This window comes from Primulina eburnea, chromosome 15, assembly GCF_022965805.1.
Source record: "Primulina eburnea isolate SZY01 chromosome 15, ASM2296580v1, whole genome shotgun sequence".
In the NCBI taxonomy this organism is placed as follows: domain Eukaryota; kingdom Viridiplantae; phylum Streptophyta; class Magnoliopsida; order Lamiales; family Gesneriaceae; genus Primulina; species Primulina eburnea.
The window spans coordinates 36157258-36177794 of NC_133115.1; the positions used below are offsets into that span (position 1 = coordinate 36157258).

General features: G+C 35.0%; 5 protein-coding genes across 6 annotated transcripts; 1 reads left to right on the top strand and 4 right to left on the bottom strand.

Annotated features, from left to right (window-relative positions):
* Positions 1 to 3303: 3303 nt before the first annotated feature.
* On the top strand, positions 3304 to 7579 carry LOC140814122 (transcription initiation factor IIF subunit alpha-like). The gene is given in 10 exon segments (XM_073172999.1): positions 3304 to 3517; positions 3519 to 3641; positions 4217 to 4369; positions 4478 to 4623; positions 4695 to 5065; positions 5568 to 5683; positions 5773 to 5922; positions 6243 to 6455; positions 6555 to 6767; positions 7342 to 7579. Coding segments are annotated over 10 exon segments (1623 nt in total). The 5' UTR covers positions 3304 to 3469; the 3' UTR covers positions 7432 to 7579.
* A 328-nt stretch (positions 7580 to 7907) lies between these two features.
* On the bottom strand, positions 7908 to 9187 carry LOC140815095 (blue copper protein 1a-like). The gene is made up of 2 exons (XM_073174206.1): positions 8760 to 9187; positions 7908 to 8514 (listed from the first exon to the last, which is right to left on the bottom strand). The coding sequence occupies exons 1-2, from the start codon at positions 8932 to 8934 to the stop codon at positions 8099 to 8101; spliced, it is 591 nt and encodes a 196-aa protein (XP_073030307.1). The 5' UTR covers positions 8935 to 9187; the 3' UTR covers positions 7908 to 8098.
* A 1051-nt stretch (positions 9188 to 10238) lies between these two features.
* LOC140814921 (phosphoribosylglycinamide formyltransferase, chloroplastic-like) lies at positions 10239 to 12858 on the bottom strand. The gene is made up of 5 exons (XM_073174015.1): positions 12344 to 12858; positions 12043 to 12154; positions 11356 to 11532; positions 10975 to 11101; positions 10239 to 10748 (listed from the first exon to the last, which is right to left on the bottom strand). The coding sequence occupies exons 1-5, from the start codon at positions 12714 to 12716 to the stop codon at positions 10641 to 10643; spliced, it is 897 nt and encodes a 298-aa protein (XP_073030116.1). The 5' UTR covers positions 12717 to 12858; the 3' UTR covers positions 10239 to 10640.
* A 411-nt stretch (positions 12859 to 13269) lies between these two features.
* On the bottom strand, positions 13270 to 20275 carry LOC140814723 (mitochondrial pyruvate carrier 4-like). 2 transcript variants are annotated; one of them, XM_073173805.1, is made up of 5 exons: positions 20127 to 20275; positions 19160 to 19258; positions 18949 to 19001; positions 18154 to 18227; positions 13270 to 13396 (listed from the first exon to the last, which is right to left on the bottom strand). In XM_073173805.1, exons 1-5 carry the CDS (start codon positions 20179 to 20181, stop codon positions 13351 to 13353), a joined length of 327 nt encoding a protein of 108 aa, XP_073029906.1. In that variant the 5' UTR covers positions 20182 to 20275; the 3' UTR covers positions 13270 to 13350. The 2 variants fall into 2 exon arrangements, with proteins under 2 accessions (XP_073029906.1, XP_073029905.1); XM_073173804.1 differs by lacking the exon at positions 13270 to 13396 and adding an exon at positions 17968 to 18053.
* On the bottom strand, positions 13403 to 16171 carry LOC140814722 (glycosyl hydrolase 5 family protein-like). Its single transcript, XM_073173803.1, has 4 exons — positions 15608 to 16171; positions 15240 to 15487; positions 14134 to 14654; positions 13403 to 14013 (listed from the first exon to the last, which is right to left on the bottom strand). The coding sequence occupies exons 1-4, from the start codon at positions 16022 to 16024 to the stop codon at positions 13547 to 13549; spliced, it is 1653 nt and encodes a 550-aa protein (XP_073029904.1). The 5' UTR covers positions 16025 to 16171; the 3' UTR covers positions 13403 to 13546.
* Positions 20276 to 20537: the final 262 nt, after the last annotated feature.

The following is a 20537-nucleotide window of genomic DNA, read 5'->3' on the forward strand; positions in this document are numbered from 1 at the left end:
TCAAGTCCGGATACAAGTAGGGGTGTCAATCGGGTGGGTTGGGTCGGGTTTCGGGTCAGCCCGCGAATTTTTTTTTACTTTTTTTCCAACCCGAACCCGAAGCAACCCGAAAACTCCCAACCTGAACACGAACCCGCATAACCCAATTTAACCCGTCTAACCCGCTTAACCCGAATTTTATTAATTTTTTTTAAATTTTTTTTAAAAAAATTCAAAAAAATAATAATAATATTTTAATTTAAACACATAATAAAAAAATTTTCGATTTAAATTTGAAAATTTAATCGTAGAAAATTAAAAGTATATTTACTAAATCAAATAAAAAATTGTTAAAAAAATAAAAATATACAAAATAAATATCAAATGATGAAAATTTAGCACATAAATATACAATAAATTTTGTTCAAACATACAATATATAAAAATATAGGTAATATTTTCTAAAAAAAAGTTCGTGGGTCAACCCGCGACCCAACCCGACCCAACCCGAAACCCGTCTAACATGACACTAACCCGAACCCACCCAACTCGAACCCAACCCGAACCCGAAAAACCCCAACCCGAACCTGATTTTTTTCGTGTTGGATCGTGTCGGGTTGACGGGTCGTGTCGCATTTTGACACCCCTAGATACAAGCTTCTTATGAATATGTCCACTCAGACCAATAAATTGTGTTTTACACTTGGGATTGTGACGTGCGGTCGTCGAGTTATCAAACTTAAATTTTCACTTCCAAACATAATGAGTGTAATAATAAATATGGTCAATTCACATGAAACGAGATATTTATTTCATTTGAGGAAATACAATTTAAAAAATGATTTTTTTTGGATAAAATCTAACTAAAATACTAAAACTAAATTAGCAAGGAAGAAAAATGATGAATTCAAATGAGAATTAATCAACCAAGATGGGTGGAATAAAATCAGAAATTCAATATGAACAGATTCTGATTCAAGAGAGTTTCACTATTCAATTATATCACGGCTAACAATTTATCTATTTATTTAGTTCCAATCTATTAACCTTATAATTATGGGATAGTCGATATATTTTTTTGTGTTTTCCTGATTTAATTTGTCAAACCTAGCATCCAGTCAAAACTTATCAATAATCAATTGTGCACGATGACATTCCATACTAATTAAAGATAACATATTTGTTTTCTGAAAACAATTAATCTTATATCTAACAACTGAGATAACTACAATTTATGAATCCAATTTTGTTGATTTACTTGGATCAAATGTGCTACGATAACACAACACACTTCATCTATCACTATATCAATCATTCACGACAATTATAGATCATTAAATTCATATATAACAATAGAAATCATATATCAAATTAAATTATCATATTAACTGACATTCAACTTCATAGAAATAAGAGTGACTCATGTGAGACTGTCTCACGAATCTTAATCTGTGAGACGGGTCAACCCTACCGATATTTACAATAAATATTAATACTTTTAGCATAAAAAGTAATATTTTTTCATGGATAACCCAAATAAGAGATATGTCTTACAAATATAACTCGTGAGACCGTCTCACACAAGTTTTTGCTTAGAAATAATTCATAACTCAATAAATAGTTGAACAAACAAGAGCATTCCATTAAGACAAAAACTTGTGTGAGACGGTCTCACGGGTCGTATTCGTGAGACAGATCTCTTATTTAGGTTATCCATGAAAAAATACTATTTTTTTATGCTAAGAGTATCACTTTGTATTGTGAATATGAGTAGGGTTGACCAGTCTCACAGATTAAAATCCGTGAGACGGTCTCACATGAGACCCACCCTTCCATTAAAGTGCCCTCACATAAATAAAATATAAATATTTCTTGAATCAAAAGTAAAAAATCGGTAATAAAAACTTAGCATATAGTTTTTGGATAAACAAAAGAATACCCTCATCTTTGGTCTTCATTGAGGTTGGTGGAGAGAAATTGATTGTAGTCTTTCACGTATATGATATGATAGACATAAGTGAAGATTCAAAAAATTAAAATTCTAAAATATAACTTAATCCTACTTTGAAAAGATAATGTATATCTATAAAAAAAAACAAATCTTTTTTTTATCTCAATAATAAGAGTTTCATTCTTTCGATATATCAAATATCACAATTATGATTTAAAAAATATGGTATTTTTATCATAAATTTCGAACTCTTCTATGCACCCACAAGACATTTGGGTCTTTCTTTCAAAATTTCATCTTGACAATTTTAAATGTGATAAAAATATTTTTTATCCCAAATTTTCTAAAGACCATAACATTATTTCTCCATAAAAAAAATAACGTAAAAATATATCAATTGAGTATGTCGGTAGCGAAAAATACGAGAAATTTTATAAGAAAAATAAAAATTATTATGAGTTTGTCAGATCGGGCTAGGATGTGAAAGCTCGAAGTACCACCAAAGATTAAGTATTTCTTTGGCGTGCCATGAGAAACCGTCTGATCTAGTGCTGTAAAAACGTACAAAATTGAGGTATAGATGTCCCTATATGTCGATACTGAAAATAATTGGCACATATTCATTGATTGCCCTAATGCACGGAATTGTTGTAATCTCGCTAATCAAATACACCTTGAGGCTGAATGTGCAAATGATTCGGAGTCATTCGCACTTGGTTATATCAGCGCCTAGAACGATTCCCATATTTCAGGAGCGCACAAGACTGAAGTAACAACAGTCATTCGAGACTAAGTGGTGAATTCATAGTCTGTAGGATACAAAATTATCATGGGCTAATAGAGGTTCGTGAAGACTAAGCGAAAGCATTGCTCGACGCCATCCATTGTGTTGTCTTCCTGGAGTTGCAATATATTATCTTCAAAGCATATTTCAAATCTGTGGTAGTCTGGTAGATGATGTAACTTCAAAGTTGGTGGATCATAGCGAATTTGGTTAGATGATTGCTGCATGTTATACTCCCTTCTATCTAAAAAAACCTTCCTATGAAGTTCTTTTGTTAGTAAACAAACGAATATAGTTACTTATATACTGGTCAGAACGATTTATTAGTTTTTTTTATGATAATCATTATTTTATTTATTATGTTTTGCTTTGTGTTTTAACGAAACTATTTTGATTATAATGGAAAATGAAATATTTATTAAACAAAACCCATTGTTGACAATATTTAATTAATCTCCTGTCAAAATTTGAATTTTTGTATTTAAATGTTATTTTAAATTTTTTATTTTTATTAAATGTTATATTTATTTGATTAGCTCGGCCCCTTAAATTTTTACATGGAAGCCCACTTTCTTTTTTAATTATATATTATCTCGCTGTGTAAATAAAATCAATCGAGATTGGAAAAACTTCAATTTCTCCCAATTTGTCAGCCCCAAGGTCCCGTCCGTGGTTTTCGATCAACCTTATACTACGCGTCTCAATTATCCAGGATATTTGCGTGTTATGCAGGACGGCCGGAAATAAGGAGGAGGATGCCGATAGATTTGATATTGAAGCCGTCGTGCAGCGGTTGCGGTTCCACGGTAGGATCTATATGGAAGCACTTGCAAGCATCTGACACTTTGCTTGACGTGCGGCAAAACCATGGCTGAGAATCGAGCCAAGTGCTACGAGTGTGGAACCCCCGTCACTCGTTTGATTAGGGTTCGTCCCTTGTCTCATCCACTAGCACAGGAGCAGTTAAATGTAGAAGATGCTAAAAACTAATTGATTTTAGTTTATCAATGACACTTTATCTGCTTATGCGCTTGCCCGTAGCGTGTGTGTCTGTATGCCAACCATCCGTCCTCCGTTGCTTTCTAATTATGATTTTATTTCAATTATTTTAAGTATGATGGTGGATTGGGTCTTGAAGTTTTTAAACTGCTTACTTATTGCCCTGCAATCATTCACTTGTTGATAGTTCATTTTGAGTACTTTTTTCATAAAGAGCTACATTAGCTTGCTTGTATGAGAACACTAGAAATCTGTTAAGAACTTGGGGCGATTTCATCTATTTCTTTGAAATAAGCATATATGTGAGTAAAGTGACCAAATCCTTATGTATCCAAAAGTGCTAATCAGCCAAAAAAAGCAAACACTTCAATTCTTGGTGGCTTGGCAGGGAAAAGATAATTTATGGATTGGATTCCATGATTACATTTTTAATCCTGTGTTATATATTGCTGAATACCTATTCTTCGGTTATATTTATGATGGTTTCTATGTCTCAAACGCAGGAATATAATGTCCGGGCAAGTTCCAGTAGCATCAAAAATCATTTTATTGGCAGATTTCCAACAGGTGTGCCGAATTTTAAGAAGAAGACCGAGAATAAATGGTCATTGCAGAAAGAAGGCCTGCAGGGACGCCAAGTTACTGATGCCATGCGGGTGCGAAATATTTGTAATTTTTTAATCAATCACTTGTTTTGTCCTCATTAATCTCTTTCATCTGTATCTGCTAGCTGATTACTATCATCATATGATTGCATTGTGTAGGAGAAGTACAAAAATAGACCATGGCTGCTGGAGGATGAAACAGGCCAGTTTCAGTACCATGGTCAACTAGAGGGTTCGCAGTCAGCTACATATTACCTCCTGATTCTTCAGGGAAAAGAATTTCTTGCTACTCCTGCTGGTTCTTGGTAAGAAAATTACTGTTCTGCCTATGTATTGGATACTAAGCGTTTAAGTTCATATTTTCTTTTGATTTTAGGTACAACTTTAACAAAGTGGCTCAGTATAAGCAACTCACTTTGGAGGAGGCAGAAGAAAAGATGAAAAATAGAAGGAAAACTGCTGATGGCTACCAAAGATGGATGATGAAAGCAGCAAACAATGGACCTGCTGCCTTTGGTGAAGTTGAGAAGTTTGATGAACAGGAAAGTGGAGCTGGTGGTGGGAAGGGACGCAAAAAAACTGCTGGGGATGAGGATGAAGGCGATGTTTCAGATAGAGGAGAGGAAGATGGAGAAGATGAGGCATCAAGAAAAAGTCGGTTGGGACTTAATAAAAAAGGTGGGGATGATGATGAGGAGGGGCCAAGGGGAGGCGACCTGGATTTTGATGATGATGATATCGAAAAGGGTGAGACTTGATGATTTCTTAATTCTTCATTACTTCTAATAGTTTGATTGAAGATCCATTTGCTTGGGTTCTAATAGTAGCACACCTTTGATAAAGATGTAGACATGTAGTGTAAGAATCAGCTTTGCTAACGTAGTTTAGGACTAGGACTAGAAGAATGCCAGTGCTTCATCAAAACTGACACACAAAGCAAGTTTGGTTTTCTTCTCTCTCTTTTTTTTGTTCATTATAAGTTTGCATGTGCAGATATTTGGTCGTGTTTTTAAGGTTTGGTGGTGATGTTTTGTATCCCATTAGTTATCCTACAAATTCATTGCCAAAGCAATTACCGTCGGGCTTTTCATGTTCACTCATGCATATTTATTCAATACCCTGAGTTCTGCTATTTAACTGTGTCAGAGGCAAAATCTACTTCTATTAATCTGGAGCTGCCATGTCATATTTTATTGCTTTTAACACTTCCATTTCCAATTTTTTAAAAGTTTTTTATCGTTTTCCGTAGGCGATGATTGGGAGCATGAAGAAATATTTACAGACGATGATGAAGCAGTTGGAAATGATCCTGAGGAACGTGAAGATTTGGCTCCTGAAATTCCTGCTCCACCAGAAATCAAGCAGGTTTTTATTTAGAATGTTGCAGTAATGTATATTTCATGCTAAATGGTAGTTGTTTTATTGGTTATTATAATATCAATCTCTTTCCTCAGGATGATGAGGATGAGGATGAAGCAGATGAAGAGGAGGGAGGGCTAAGCAAATCTGGAAAAGAGCTGAAGAAACTGCTTGGGCGAGCTAATGGAATGAATGATTCAGATACAGACGATGACGACGACGACGATGATGATGAAGATGATGATGTAAGGTGTTTAATCCCCTCATTGTGAAATTTAAAGCAAAATTCATGATAAATTTGTTGACTTGCTTCTGTCTGTTGGTGAAGAAACTTTCATACACCTGAAACTAATGATTTGGGTGAATATCCACTTTTCTGTAATTTTTTGATTATTATTTTCTTTCCTGATAACCATATGTGGTGTGTTCTCTCTGATTGAACAGATGATCACTTCCGGGCTAATGCTCAACTTGTTTGGATCTTTGAAATTGTTCTTTGTCAGAATCTATTAACCTTTATACGCATGCTAATCTGATGAGAGTATAATTTTGTTCATGTGATTAGATGGAAGATGATATTTCTCCTGTACATGCTCCGAAGAAGGAAGCTCCTAATGAAAAACCAGCTGAGTACAGCACTCCACCAAAAGCAACTACTTCTGGAGCAGGTCGTGTGACACCCTCCTCATCAAAATCTTCAAAGAGTAAGAGAAAAGGTAATGGAGAGGATTCAAAAACACCTAATGCTGCACCCCTGAAGAAGCTGAAAACAGAAAACGTAAGTATATTGTTAAGTGTATATTAAATGCATCAGTTACAGTTCAGGCTACATGATCTTTTACTCTTTCATCTTTATAAAAAATAAATCGGGATTCAGGAAGCAAAACCCATGAAAGATGAAACCACAGTGGTTACAAAGAGCAGCTTGCCTCCTAAAGGCGTATCTCCACCAGTTCCATCAAAATCTGGATCAACACCATCTTCTGGACCAGTTACTGAAGAAGAAATCAGGGCTGTTCTGTTGCAGAAGGCTCCAGTGACCACACAAGATCTTGTAGCCAAATTTAAATCCAGGCTAAAACTGAAAGAGGTGAAGGATTTTTTTGCAGACGTGTCTATTTCAGTGCACCGTCTCATATTCCTTGATTTGGGGTTGCACCACAGTTGTCTGGTGCAACCCTAGTTCTAAAAATAAAAAATCTAGACATTTTATTTTCGGTTCCTTAGACCTATGAACTCCCGTCAAATAAATTTTGCAGCTTATACTCCACAATGGCTGGTTGGTGATTAGGGTAGCTAACGAACACGTCGAGCAGAATATTCGTCACCTGTCTTGTTCAAACTCTAGCTTAAATCCAGCATGAGATTTGAAAAGTGAAATTGGTATAGATTCGAGTTTGGCTCAATTAGGAGTTTGAATTTGAGTTCGTCGGTATCAAGTTTTGTCAAGTAAATGTTCAAAATTTAGTTTGAGCTAAAAAATTCGGTCAGTTATGTTAAAAATACTTAGAATATATATCTGTTGGATGGGTAACATAATTCGACTTGAATTAGATTCACAATAACTGCAAAAACGTGAGATCCAAGATCCACATCAGTTGTTTGGGATATCTTAAGCAGTGAATAAATCCATTTAGTAGTTGAATTGAGTTTTTGTAATGCAGGATAAGGATGCATTTGCTGCTATATTGAGAAGAATATCAAAGATACAGAAGACTAATGGGGCCAACTATGTAGTTATGAGGGACAGATGAGTAGTTTAATACTTGTGTCTCTATGTATCTTTTCTTGTTGACTCAGAGAAACCAACAATTTGGTTTTTTCATACTTGATTTTCGTAGTAATAAATCATTGTATTAGTGAACAAAATTTGGAGCAAAACACCCAGGTACAATGCTGGCACACGTCTGTGAGACAGCCCAGAAAAATTACTGTTAACAAATTGTGCAACTTCAACTTCAAATTCTGCAACTTGAAAAGTTGCAATAAACATATTTTGAAATCAGTGGAATTTATTTTCAAGTTAGCGGTTTCGCTCTCAAACTAAGGGCATTTATTTTATGCACGTTTATGGAACCTTTTGACAATTAACTACAATAACTTTTTGTAATGAAAATATATGGTGTTATATAATAATTTTTAGAATTTTGTAGGTACTAGAGTTATGATGTGGATAAGATAATTTTTCGTCATCACAAGTCCATAAAATGCGAAGTAATCATGCAAGGAATATCTAAATTGCTTATATAGAAGAGACCGGGTGGTTTAAAAAGTAACCCCACCGTGTAATCTTTTAGGAACAAAAAGGGAACAAAGTGCAGGAAATTCCAGCCAGTAGTCGCGTTACATTGACGTGTTTTCAGAGGTGAACTACTTAATTGAAGCAAAAGACATTATTCGTGGCTGGTTAAAATAAAAAAACTACAGGACAAAGTAGGAAAGGAACAACCCATAGTACACAAAAGAAAGCACATTCGAAGGGGTGGTGGCTGCAGATGGAGGCGGAGGCGGAGGTGGAGGTGGAGGTGGAATGGCGAACGGGGGATGAATCGGAACCGGCTCCGGTGGTGTTGGCACCAATGGTGGTTCTGGCTGAATGGGCGGCAAAGGCTCCGGTTGTGTGGGTGGTTCAGGCTGAACTGGGACAGGTAGCTTCATCCCGTTCTTGCAGTTTTTGATGTTTCCACTGGTAAAATATCTGGTACCTTCCTTTTCCAGTGTAACGTTATTTAGTCCATCAGTATACATTCTGATGGGGTTTGTGATATCGCAGGACATGAATTCCTCCAGGCTTTGAAGCTCTGCGATGGTGTCTTCTACTGCCAGGCTCCTAAACCCTGTTACCAATACCTTAGGCTCAGCTTGAATCAAAATTTTCCCATAATACATGGAGGTGAAAAAAGTATCGTGCTCTAATGAGAGAAAAAAATTAAAGTGCTGAGCTTTGGTTTAGCAATCTTCCCAAATAACAAAATTCCCATCTATATTATGAAACATGAACATCAAGAAAACCGCTACGTCATAAGTCCAAAAGAGGTGAGATTCTTCATTCAAAAAAAAAGGTGAGAATTGAGATGCTCACATATTTTGTCACCAACCCTGAAAACCCGACCAGCCAACCAGGAGCTGACGTTCAAATCGGAGCTCCAACCATCGTCCCCTCCGACGACGTGGTGTGTCTGGGCTAAAACCTCTTTCCCACAGAAGGCAGCAACAAGAAGAGCAAATACCTTGAGCACGACTCCAGCCATTTCCATAAGCAAAATACCTCGATTTCCTTTATCAAATCAAATCAATCTTAAGAGAAGTATGAGAGCAGCGATTCTTTTAGTTTTTACCACTCCAAGACTGAAAATTGTTCAACTGGGTATTTTCCTATAAATAAGGGGAAAATACAAACAGGAGTTAGGTGGGAGGCCAAGCAGGTAGTAATTTGGCACGGGTAAGTTTTACACCAACCCTACTCTCTTCCCTCCCTGTTTGGTTGAATTTTACCCTCATTTTCGATCTTTTTTTTTTTTAGAAAACCAAGGTTCAATCTTTTACTGATCTCTCTTTTTTCTTTTTCTCTTCTAGATGATGCTGCGAGGTTCTTTTCAGGTACTCGTGTGCTTATTACTATGGGTAGTGGTCCACCTCATTCGTGGGGAACTGCGATTAGTATTAAATAGTGATGGGGAAGCTAAAACAACGGACACGTATATCAAGAGCGGGCTTCATGTTCTTAAACTTTTTTTTCATTCTTTTTTTTATCTTTTAGTGAAACCTCGGTCTTCATTGGCTGTGATTTAATCCGGGAATCTGATGCTTGTCCACCACTAAGCTCGAACGATTATTTATTTCTTAGTCTTTTCATATGGGGACTGAAAATAAAATATGAATCTTTGGATCCTCCAGATAATTAGTTGCTCTATCATAAAATATGAACGTAAACAGAGGAATAGTTTTTCTTGATATAGTAGAGACTTCACTCATAATATTTTGAAACTCAAAAGTCAAAACGTAACTTAAAAAGTAAATTATGGTCCCCAAACTGATAAGTGGAATTTGAAATTATACAGAAATCAAAAGCATTTGGACGAAATATACGTGGACTTAGATATCTATCAATGATACAGAAATCCTAAGCATTAAAGACGAGTTAAAATTTGAAAAAAGAATGCGCAAGGTAACTCAAAACATCTAAATTCAATAAAGAAATTAAATCCTATGCATCCAACATGTTTCTCGAGGTGAGAAAACTTGTGGGCATGCCTGGTGCACCAAATTGGCTCCTCATTGGTCAAGAAAATCGTGAGCGTTAGATATGAGTCTGCGGTTTCTCCATGATCTTTCGATGGAGCTGTATCTCCTCTTTTCATGATTCCATGGATATGTGCATTCTACATGTATTTAATCATATTCTGATCTATACAAATTATTTTATCAATAGAAAAGATGACAGAGAAATAAGTCCGTTGCCCAAAGAGTGTTTACTAATGAGCTACAATACGCTATCAAGATCGTTGTATCGTTGACAAAATTCATAAATATAATCTCATAATATTTTCATGCACGTCAATGAATCAAACAGACATCTTTATAAATAAAACACCGATGCTTACAACATGAGAATATCTCAGAGTTCATAGAAATCAAGCATCAGCTATGTGGTATTTCGACAAAATAATTGGCCATACGAAATCCACAAGTTTTTTGCCGCCAGTTTCACCATAAGATACCTTCACTTTCGCGCTAGAATGGACACATAACAGGTATGCTTTCAATAATAATAATATTCAAAAAAGGGCGCGCCGACAGAATTTACACTCTTAAAAAGTGAAGGCATGTGAGTATATCTGGCTGGTAACTTGAATTGATGGTATGATGCAGGAAGACACCAGGCAAAAATTTCCACTCCATGATAACACCAAGTGTGATCTTCCAAAGGTAATGCAAGCAAAAATAGTGCAATATCAGTTCACTAGGTATAATCATGAGGGTTTTCTCTGATAAGAGGGACACCATCTTCGCGCCAGGTGATTCGGTCTTCACATAATGCTGAGACTACCTCCACATATAATTTATGCTCCTGTCACAAAATAATTGTATGTGTCGGTATAATATATAAAACCACAGAAACGTAAATATTTGATCCAATCAGAAAGAATTTTTACAGGCATTACGGCACCAGAAGGGCATAGCAACTATGTTTCTTATCCTTGAGGCGGTTTAGTGTTGCATCCAAACAGTTTGATATGGAAGCAAGTAAAATTGAATGTATAAAGTCTAGTAGTTCATTATTAATTAGAAAAAACCTCGTGGAGAACCCTTTCAGCTAGCTCTTCAGGTGTGTCATAAGCAAGCACAGGAACTACCCTTTGGGCAAGGATACGACCCGTATCATATTGTTCATCAACAAAATGGATTGTAGCACCAGAATACCTATTAAAAATGTTTAAAAGAAGGCAAGATGATTAAGGAGATCAACGTGCTGGTTTTAGAATTTCTGCAGAAGGGAGTTCCGGGCTTGATAAATACTTACACAGGCAGAGTGAATCAAATTGATGTTCATAAGAAAATTGAAAAACTGCAGATCAAGCACAATCAAATATTTTATAGGACTGATCTAGATCTAGATTAACATCCCCCAAGATTACAACAATGACAATACTTGAAAGGACATCAAAGTTTCATACCTCGCCCCTGAAGCAATGACTGCTTTATGCACCTTCATACCATAATATCCTTTGCCACCAAACGCTGGAAGAAGTGATGGATGAATATTCAACATCGATTTTGGAAATGCTCGAATCAACTCGGCGGGAATAAGTTTTAGATAACCAGCCAAAAGAACGAAGTCTACCCTGTAGGATCTGTTCATAGATAATATGAATTAAACTCGGTAAGATAAATCAGCAGGAAAGGGAAAGTGAATGCTTGACGATATTTTGCTAGAAGAAGGGACAGACATAAATCGGTTTCTGCTTTTCCTCGAGATGGTGATAATACATAATAGTAAGCCAAAAAATAAAAAGACAACAGAAATTAAATGGAGACAACATCGTGAAAGAGCTCAAATACAACTTTCAGAAAACGACTGAAGCCAAACCGGATGGATTAACTCAAACCGGATGGATTAACTCAAACTTGAGCAACATAATAATGCCAACAATAAGACAAGTCAATTCTCAAAAATCCTTGAGGTGGCAACTTATCATATAGGAGGCAAAACTTGTTGTTTTAGAAAAATTTAATAATCAAGTTTGAAAATTATTAGCTGGAATGGGAAATTATTCTCCTTATTTGCTGCACTTATCTGCATCAATCCACAAGTGCTAGTGCCTGCCACAAAAATTTGTACTTTCAGAAAATAGAGATCTGACCTTAGAGTAGTTACAAGGTCTTCTGCAGACAAACCCTCTTGTGCATCTTTCAGTTTAGGAAAAATAAGAACAGGGATACCCTTCTCACGGGCAAACACCGCCCCTCCACATTCTGTATCAAATGTTAACACAGAAATACAGAGTTGGGTTTAACAACCATGAAAACAATTATGCCATGAAAGTAATCGATATCAAGTTTGGACTAATAGCGATAAAGTTGAGATCTTTTTCCAATTAAGAATCAACTACAATGTATGCCGCATCTGCGCGAATAATTGCTGAAATTTGACATGAAAATTACCAGGTTTATTGGTGACCAAAACAGCGATATCCCCATGAACAGACCCACTAAGACTTGCCTCATAGATGGACCTGAAATTGGAGCCTCCGCCAGATACAAAAACCGCCAAACTTCTCTTTCTAGTTTCTGAGACTGGGTTATCGTTTCCTGCATCGAGGCTCCCTTTACTCTCAAGTCTCACGACTTTATTTATAAAGTGCAAATTTCTTTTCGAGAATGGGTGAGGATAAAAAGAATGATGAATTTTGAAAGAAACCCAGCTGGGATCACGGATTTTGGATGAAAAGAGAGCAACTGACTGGATTTTAGAAGATCGAATCGATGGAATAGCTGAACGGACAGGGTTTCGTAATTGAGCTGCCTGGGTTTCCATAGAACTGAAATAACTGAAAACTGAAAAAAAAAAAAAATTAACTTAGGGTTTATGCTCTCTGCTTTCCATGCCAATGGGGGGGTTTAACAATATCCATTGCCTGTTCTATTTAAAAATTAGAACGGATCAACCAAAATAATCAAATGTAACATAGGAAAAAAATATTCAAAATACTGAAAAAAAAAACCGTGAAAATCCAAGTTAATAATATTTTTTTTTGTTACAAGGAGAATAATATGTCACTGCATCATGAAAATTTCGAATTATGATATCTGTTTTCCAAATGCACTAAATAATACTAATATATTAAAAATAATAGTTATATTTTACATTTGATATATCAATCCATTTTCATTTCGTCAATAAACAAATTAACTTAAGGTTTGTATTTCGTGTTATTAATATTACCACTTATATATACATATATAATAAATAAAGTGAAAATAACACTAATATATTAAAATTTTATATTACGACAAAAGAGATGGTAATGGTTTCTTGCAACGAACAAAATAATAATAAAACATTATCTGAAATCAATTATTATATGTGATGGCAATTTATGTTATTTATTACAATCAGTCAATCAGTCAAATTGAGTTTATTACAAAAGGAGACGTGGGTGATTTTCGGATCATTCTTTAGCTACAACAGCTTGCTCCTCGTTGAAGTAATCGTGCCTGTAATGGTGAGGGGTTCTCATGAACGCAAAGCACTATGTAGCTTTATCACGAAGGCCACAGTGAAGATATATGCCAATATCAAACCATGCATTTTCTCATATTCGTACGTACTTGTAATGTTCATCCCAACTAAAGCCTCGAGGAAAATTATTCTTGGCTACATTTTTCAGAACGGAGCCCGAGATTCGTGTGTCTTGTGCTGTCGATGATTTTGAACCACTGGCTTCCTGGATCGCACGTATTGTTCTTATTATCCAAACATTTGCAACTATTTGTGACAATGCTCTTCTCTGAATCTATGTCCAAACACACGCTGATGCCATCTTCGAGTTTTGTGGACAGATGCATCTTAGAGTCTGAAATAGCCTCCCATTTTGAGCTGTCACTGCCGCAGATTATACCAAGCTTTGCAGGCTCCCCCAATTTGTCTGCTTGTAGGCAAAAATATGTTCCCTTTATTGTCAAGGTTTTTTGGGGAGTGTAGCTCCATGCTGAGGCATTGGAGCATGATCCTAAAACCAGGGGTTTTGGTAATGACAATATTCTTCTCACACATAGTCCTGTCATGGGATGGAAAAGTATCTTATGTTGACGTGCTTCAGAGTAACCTGGCCCTGTAAATTTTTTAGAATGATTATGAATCCCAGGTTCGCCGAGAAATTGTGCATGTTAAATTATGAGTGAACCTTATTTGGATAGTAGAAATCAAGAAAAAAGATGCGCTGCAAATCTACCTCTAAATGGAGATTGAAGAACAGATAACTTTTGTAAAATACTTGCGTTCCTTGCTCCACACCAATTCCAATTATAAACTCCATAAGTTTCATCTAATCCAATCACCCCTTCTCTTAAATAATAACTTCCTGTTAAAGCCCACAATGCCCAATCCACGTCGAATTCGGCTGCCCACCCAACAAAACAATTCAAGAATCTGTGGTCATTCACACTAATACCCCTCATATCCACCCCAAATTCACTCACAAACAAGGGGTACCCTTGCTCCAGCAAAAAAGTTGCTCTCTTCATTGTCTCATCTACAACTTGCCCACATACTTGGTTAGGGTTGCCTGATTGCCATGCTGTGCCATCTGTGAAACTATACCAATGAAGCTCAAACACTGTCTTGTTAGAGTAACTCAAATTGACAGGTTTGCTAATAAGAAAAGATAGATCATTGTCGAATTTCAGCCCGGACAAAATGACAAGAACGTTGGGGTTGGTGGCATGTACTACTTCTGCTCCTTTCTGCATGTACCTGTCCATTACAAGACAGAGCATTGACTCGATTATGCAATTTGTATCATAATAACAGTGATTTGAGATAGGGGATTCCAAGCGTTATTTAATGATACAGTTTATCTCCTCCTAGATATGTGGTGTTGTGATCTAGCGTTAGCTTCATAACTAATAAACGTGGAATCATGTATAAGTTTGAGAGGCTTTACTCAAATGCAGTAGACTATCCTTCTTGATTTGAACTGTTCTGAAAACATACATCTTAACACTTGTGTGTTCTCCTTAAAATAACAATGCAGTAAAAGAAACGACCCAGTAAAGGAATTGGGATGGCATCGGTAATCTGATTCCTATTCATTTATTTATAGTTGAGTTAAGATAAAAACTCTGAATTTTGATGGACTAGAGAAAGCCATACAAAATTGACTTCCATCAACCTTGGTTACTTTTGAGGTGGCCAATTTTATTTATGATCTTCGCATACCAGACTCGAGGAATAATTGAGAGATTTATAAATTTGGAGATATTTCAAGTGTACGTACGTCATATTTTCAACATGGGTTCTTATAAGAGCAGTGTTATGATACAAATGTCGCTATGTTACCTGTACCAATCATTAATATTTTGTTTAGGACCTCTGAGTTCATTCCTCAAGCCCATGCCAACCACATTTTTGGTTCCATTGAAAGTGGTGGCAACCTTTGTTAGGCCCTTGATCCATGTGTCTGGGTTGAAATACTTGTCTCCGAAAAAGCCATTGTCATCAAAATTGCTGCAGCACCAACCCGGCTTGCTTATATGGTTGTCTAGTATGACCATCACGTCGTTCCTAGCAAGACTAGAGACCACTGCCTGAAACATATCACTTCAAAACTGTCATCGAATCGAATATTAATTTTTTTTATCCATCATTTCGGAAAGGAAATTATATTACAAGTACATTAGGACCATTGTAAATCTCTTACTAGCTACCTGGTATGCATTGATGAGAGTAAGATTAATCAGTGATGGATTATTTGCCTGGAAACCTGCGCTGGATTCGACCAATCCCAGGTTGTTGAAAGATTGTTTGACAGTAACAGAAGCCAATGTATCATTCGTAAACAAGAAAAGTGGCCATGTTAGTCTAACACAGTTGAATCCCATCTCAAGAATTTCTGCAGAAATAGCATCCAGTGGCTTCTTGCTCAGCCCTTCTGCCACCACCACCTCTAGATGCGCCGGCCAATTTACGCATGCCAGCTTTATGCGCTTGCCTGATTCATCGACGATCCACCGTGAGTCTGTGGAGAGCGGCTGAGACACCGTGAAAACAATGGTGATCAATAAGAAGATTAATAGTAGAGGAGAAAGAAAATATAGGTGGAAATTGGATCTCAACCTTCCCATGTTGGTTTGTTTTTGTATCAAGAGTACTGAGGGTGGAATACATGCGCATGCATGTATGATATTTAATTGTCTAGCACATTTTCTACGTTTTTAATAAAGTAGAGTAGAAGACATGCATGATTGATGTTTGGTAACACGCCAAGAAATATAACGTGGAAAGATTGTGAAGGCTCATTTCATGCTTAAAAATGAAAATTAGAAAAATGAAATAAACATAGATACCACGCATCACTTTTGTGACAAGAAAAAAAATATGGTAATTATTGGAAGAAATACTTACAAGGCAATGTAGATATAAATCATAAAAAAAACATTATTAACCTGACTTCTAATTGTGAATTTTCCAATATACCCTTATTCATTTAATGTAGCAAATTAAATCAATAATTGTTTCGATGGGTTCTTTTATAATCTATTGTTTATCTTAAATGTCTTTGGATATTAATGCATATTGAATTTATCAATTTACCCATAATTTTTCTTTGTTGTTAACCAAAATTAGTGTATTTCTTCATGGTTGTTAATGAATATTTAATATTTATATCTTATCTTATCTTTTATTTTATAAATTGATTTAAATAAATAATTACTCAATAATTTAGTGATTTCATTTATGATTAATTATAATATTTTAGATAATAATGTTTTTAAATGATATTTGTGTTTAAATTATTATTAGTTATTAAACTACTTTGTGTTTAAATTATTATTAGTAATTAAAACTATTTTGTGTTCGATGAAATTATTTGACTAGTGAGAATAATTTTGATTTCATTTATGATTCATTTGTGTTTAAATTATTATTAGTAATTAAAACTACTTTTGTTTTCGATGAAATTATTTGATTAGTGAGAAAAAATTTGATTTAGAAAAATGATTTCTAAAATGTAAAATAACAACTATATCATATTTGTTAGGTGCAATACTTGTTTATGTAAGATATAACAATCCAAATGTGACGTTTGAGTTGATTTACGATTTTAAAAGATTTTAGTTAATGTTGCATCGTTACCCTGGTTATAACTTTTGGTAAAACGGCAATTGCATGATCTTACAATTGGTATATATAAGAGTCAAAGTCATGAGATAGATTCTCATAGATTGCAATTAGTGTAATAATTGATATTGTTTGAGTTCAATAATTGTCCTTGTTGGATACATCGATCGAATCATGGCGATTGAGCTACTATACTGTTTAAAATATTTGAGTTGACGTGTAATATATATTTTATAAAAGGAAAAAGTTAAACAAAATTCGCAAGGAGTTAAAAGTAGCAAAAACACAATTGATATTTAACTTAATAACAAGTTTAAGTGTTTTATTTTAACATCATTATGATAATTGAGTTAATTAAGAGAATTTTATTTGACAATCACTATATGCACTCCATCTAACATACATTATGATTTTGGTTTTAGTAAAATTTTCTATTCTCTTAATTTTATTTTTATTGTTTTTCATTGTGAATGATATTTAGATGAAAAATATCTTTGTTAATTTGAGAAAGCTGTCATTATGTTATAATCATACAAATTGAAAAATATTATATAAATAAGTGAATATATTTGATTTATCGTTATCGTATATTTTTATTTATTGTGTTTTGATATATTTAGATTAATAAATATTCATAAACAAGATATTATTCAAACGATTTGAAAAATTATCTAAATCTCGTTATTATATTTTTTTATTATTAATCACCTACGTGCATCGCACGTGATCATTCCTAGTATATATATATATATATATATATATATATATATATATATATATATATATATATATAAAGTTAAAATAACACTAATATATTAAAATTTTATATTACGTCGACAAAAGAGATGGTAATGGTTGCTTGCAACGAACAAAATAATAATAAAACATTATCTGAAATCAATTATTATATGTGATGGCAATTTATGTTATGTATTACAATCAGTCAATCAGTCACATTGAGTTTATTACAAAAGGAGATTTTCGGATCATTCTTTAGCTACAACAGCTTGCTCCTCGTTGAAGTAATCGTGCCTGTAATGATGAGGGGTTCTCATGAATGCAAAGCACAATGTAGCCTTATCACGAAGGCCACAGTGAAGATATACAAAAACATACTAAGAAATACACCTACTGAATTTTTCGGGCAAGCTGGTAAATGCCGGTACCAGCCATTACAACGTTTACACTAAGAAGGTTCCAATTCTTCTGCACACCATAGTCAGTGATATCACGGTTAAGAAACCAATAATCTCATAAGATCAGAAAAATAGAAAGTGAAGCAATTGCAAAACAAAAATGACGTGAATAATGGAACATGAATCCATCAGCTGCAGATGCAAAGAGCGGCTTGCAAATGCAACTCGCATTAAATATTGACTTTGAAATTTGATTAACAACCTTCACTTTAATCCTGTTTTGCTTCACCTACGCCTTTTTTTAACAGCCTGCTTCAAAAAGACTTGATTTGCTGTCTAACATGATATATACAAATAGAGCAGCACAGTTGAGATATTGAAATAAATTTGTCTCGAAAATATGCCAGAAAAAGGTGATGCTTAGAACAAAAGATGGAGGTGTAGATTTTATCTGAACTTTTTAAGTCCTGCGACCTTACCGAGACATAATTTTGGATGGTTTTGTAGGATTCCAATTCAGATGGTTTTATAGGTTTCCACCAAATAATTCTACTCTTTTGGAACTAATATTATACTGGTGCCTTAAAGTTTCTTAAGCTGTCAGGACTTGCTTGATCTGAGAAAAATGTATGACTTGAACCGAAAACTCAACATAGATGGATAATTTGGTACCTAGATGTGAGTTGAAAATTATATTTCTCAGACAGAATGACAGATCAATAAAATTGATGATTATCTAGTCTCACAAAAACATAATAAAAAAATTACAGCCCAGATCTAATTGAACTTACAGGAGTAATAACTGTGCTGTAACGCGACAATACTAGTCCAGTTGCAGTCACAGCTGCACAAAATTAATCATAAGATTGACACAATCAGTTCCACAATATCCTAAATAAAAGTAATTAAACTTTCGATGGGAAGAGACAATAGATACACCATTATCTCATGTTCACACGTCCAAAAGTTCAAGAGTACAAAAGATCATCAAACATCACTCACCAACTTGCTGGGGATATGAAACTTTCTCCGGCGGTTTGCTGAAGTCAGCATAATTGGCTATGCTAATGCCCCACTTGAAGGTTGGTGCCCAGAAATGAACTACAACACAACATTAACTAGAATATTACACTAACTGATCACAATATTGGTCAAGGCAGATACCTAAATTATAACGTGAACTTCACAGTTAAATTAGAAACCCAAAGAAAACTCAACTCCGCAGACAGTGTTATTCAGCATCTGTTTATACGACACCATTGGTTGAGAATTTGAGACAAAACAAGAACTTAAAAAAGAAATACAATTTACTTGCTTAACTACAACATTTACATGCTTCTTTTCATGATTAACAATCTCATCAAGTATGAGCTCATTAGGATACTCTAGGATAGATAATTGCCACAAAGACTTGAGAAACTCTGCAGATCAATGTTGTATAAACTTGAGAGTCATTTAATCTTCTTGCACTCATCATTCTACCTAAAAATAATTTGTCAGTTCTTGCAAAATATCATTATTCATAGCAGCGCTATAAGACTTCTGAGAATTAATATAAGAAGCTCTTTCATGCATGGTAATGGAAAAAAATAATGAAAAATCAATTAAATTAAAATACTCAAAAGTCCCAAGAGTTTTCACATCCCAAGTTCAGGAAGTAAAGACACGAGATTACATACTGAAGCCGTACAATAAAATAAAGGCTATATCGATGCGATTACAAGATCAGCTAGAAGTCAAACCATTTTCACATCTAACTCCGTAAACTTAATGCAATAAATCAGTAAACACAACACACCCTTTCCGGGTTCAGATATAAACAGGTAAGATAAAATCTAAATCAGATAAAGCAATTCCATCAAACTTAATGTCAACGACATAAAGCTGGAATTTTTTGCATCTAATATCGAACATATAACGTAAAGATTATTAGAAATCGATGAAATAAGTGAAGCAATGATAAAATAACTTGTTTTAGGGCCAGCTGGGTGGTTCCACAGAGCATGAAGTTTCGAGGTAGCCATCGAATTTTTCCTCGGCTCTGGCCTCTGTGTTTGACTGCTTGAGATGCCGCTCCGAGAGCTCGGTCGCTTAGGCCTATTATTTTAAACTTCTATTGTATTTATTTATGCCTCTTCCTGTTTCGTTTCCTTCAGGGGGACTAGGGATGCTTTTGTAATTTTACATAGTCCGACCATTTTGAAGGATAAGATTGTCTTTTTCGTTTTAAATTTGGATAATTAAATTTTCAAAGAAGCCGAGGGCCCAGGGATAGCTTTCCTGGGCTTTTAAAAAACATAAATGGGCTCTTTCCAAGAAAAATAATAATAAAGGGGCCAAGATCCGGGATTGCTCTCCCGGCGCCTTAACACAGATGGGC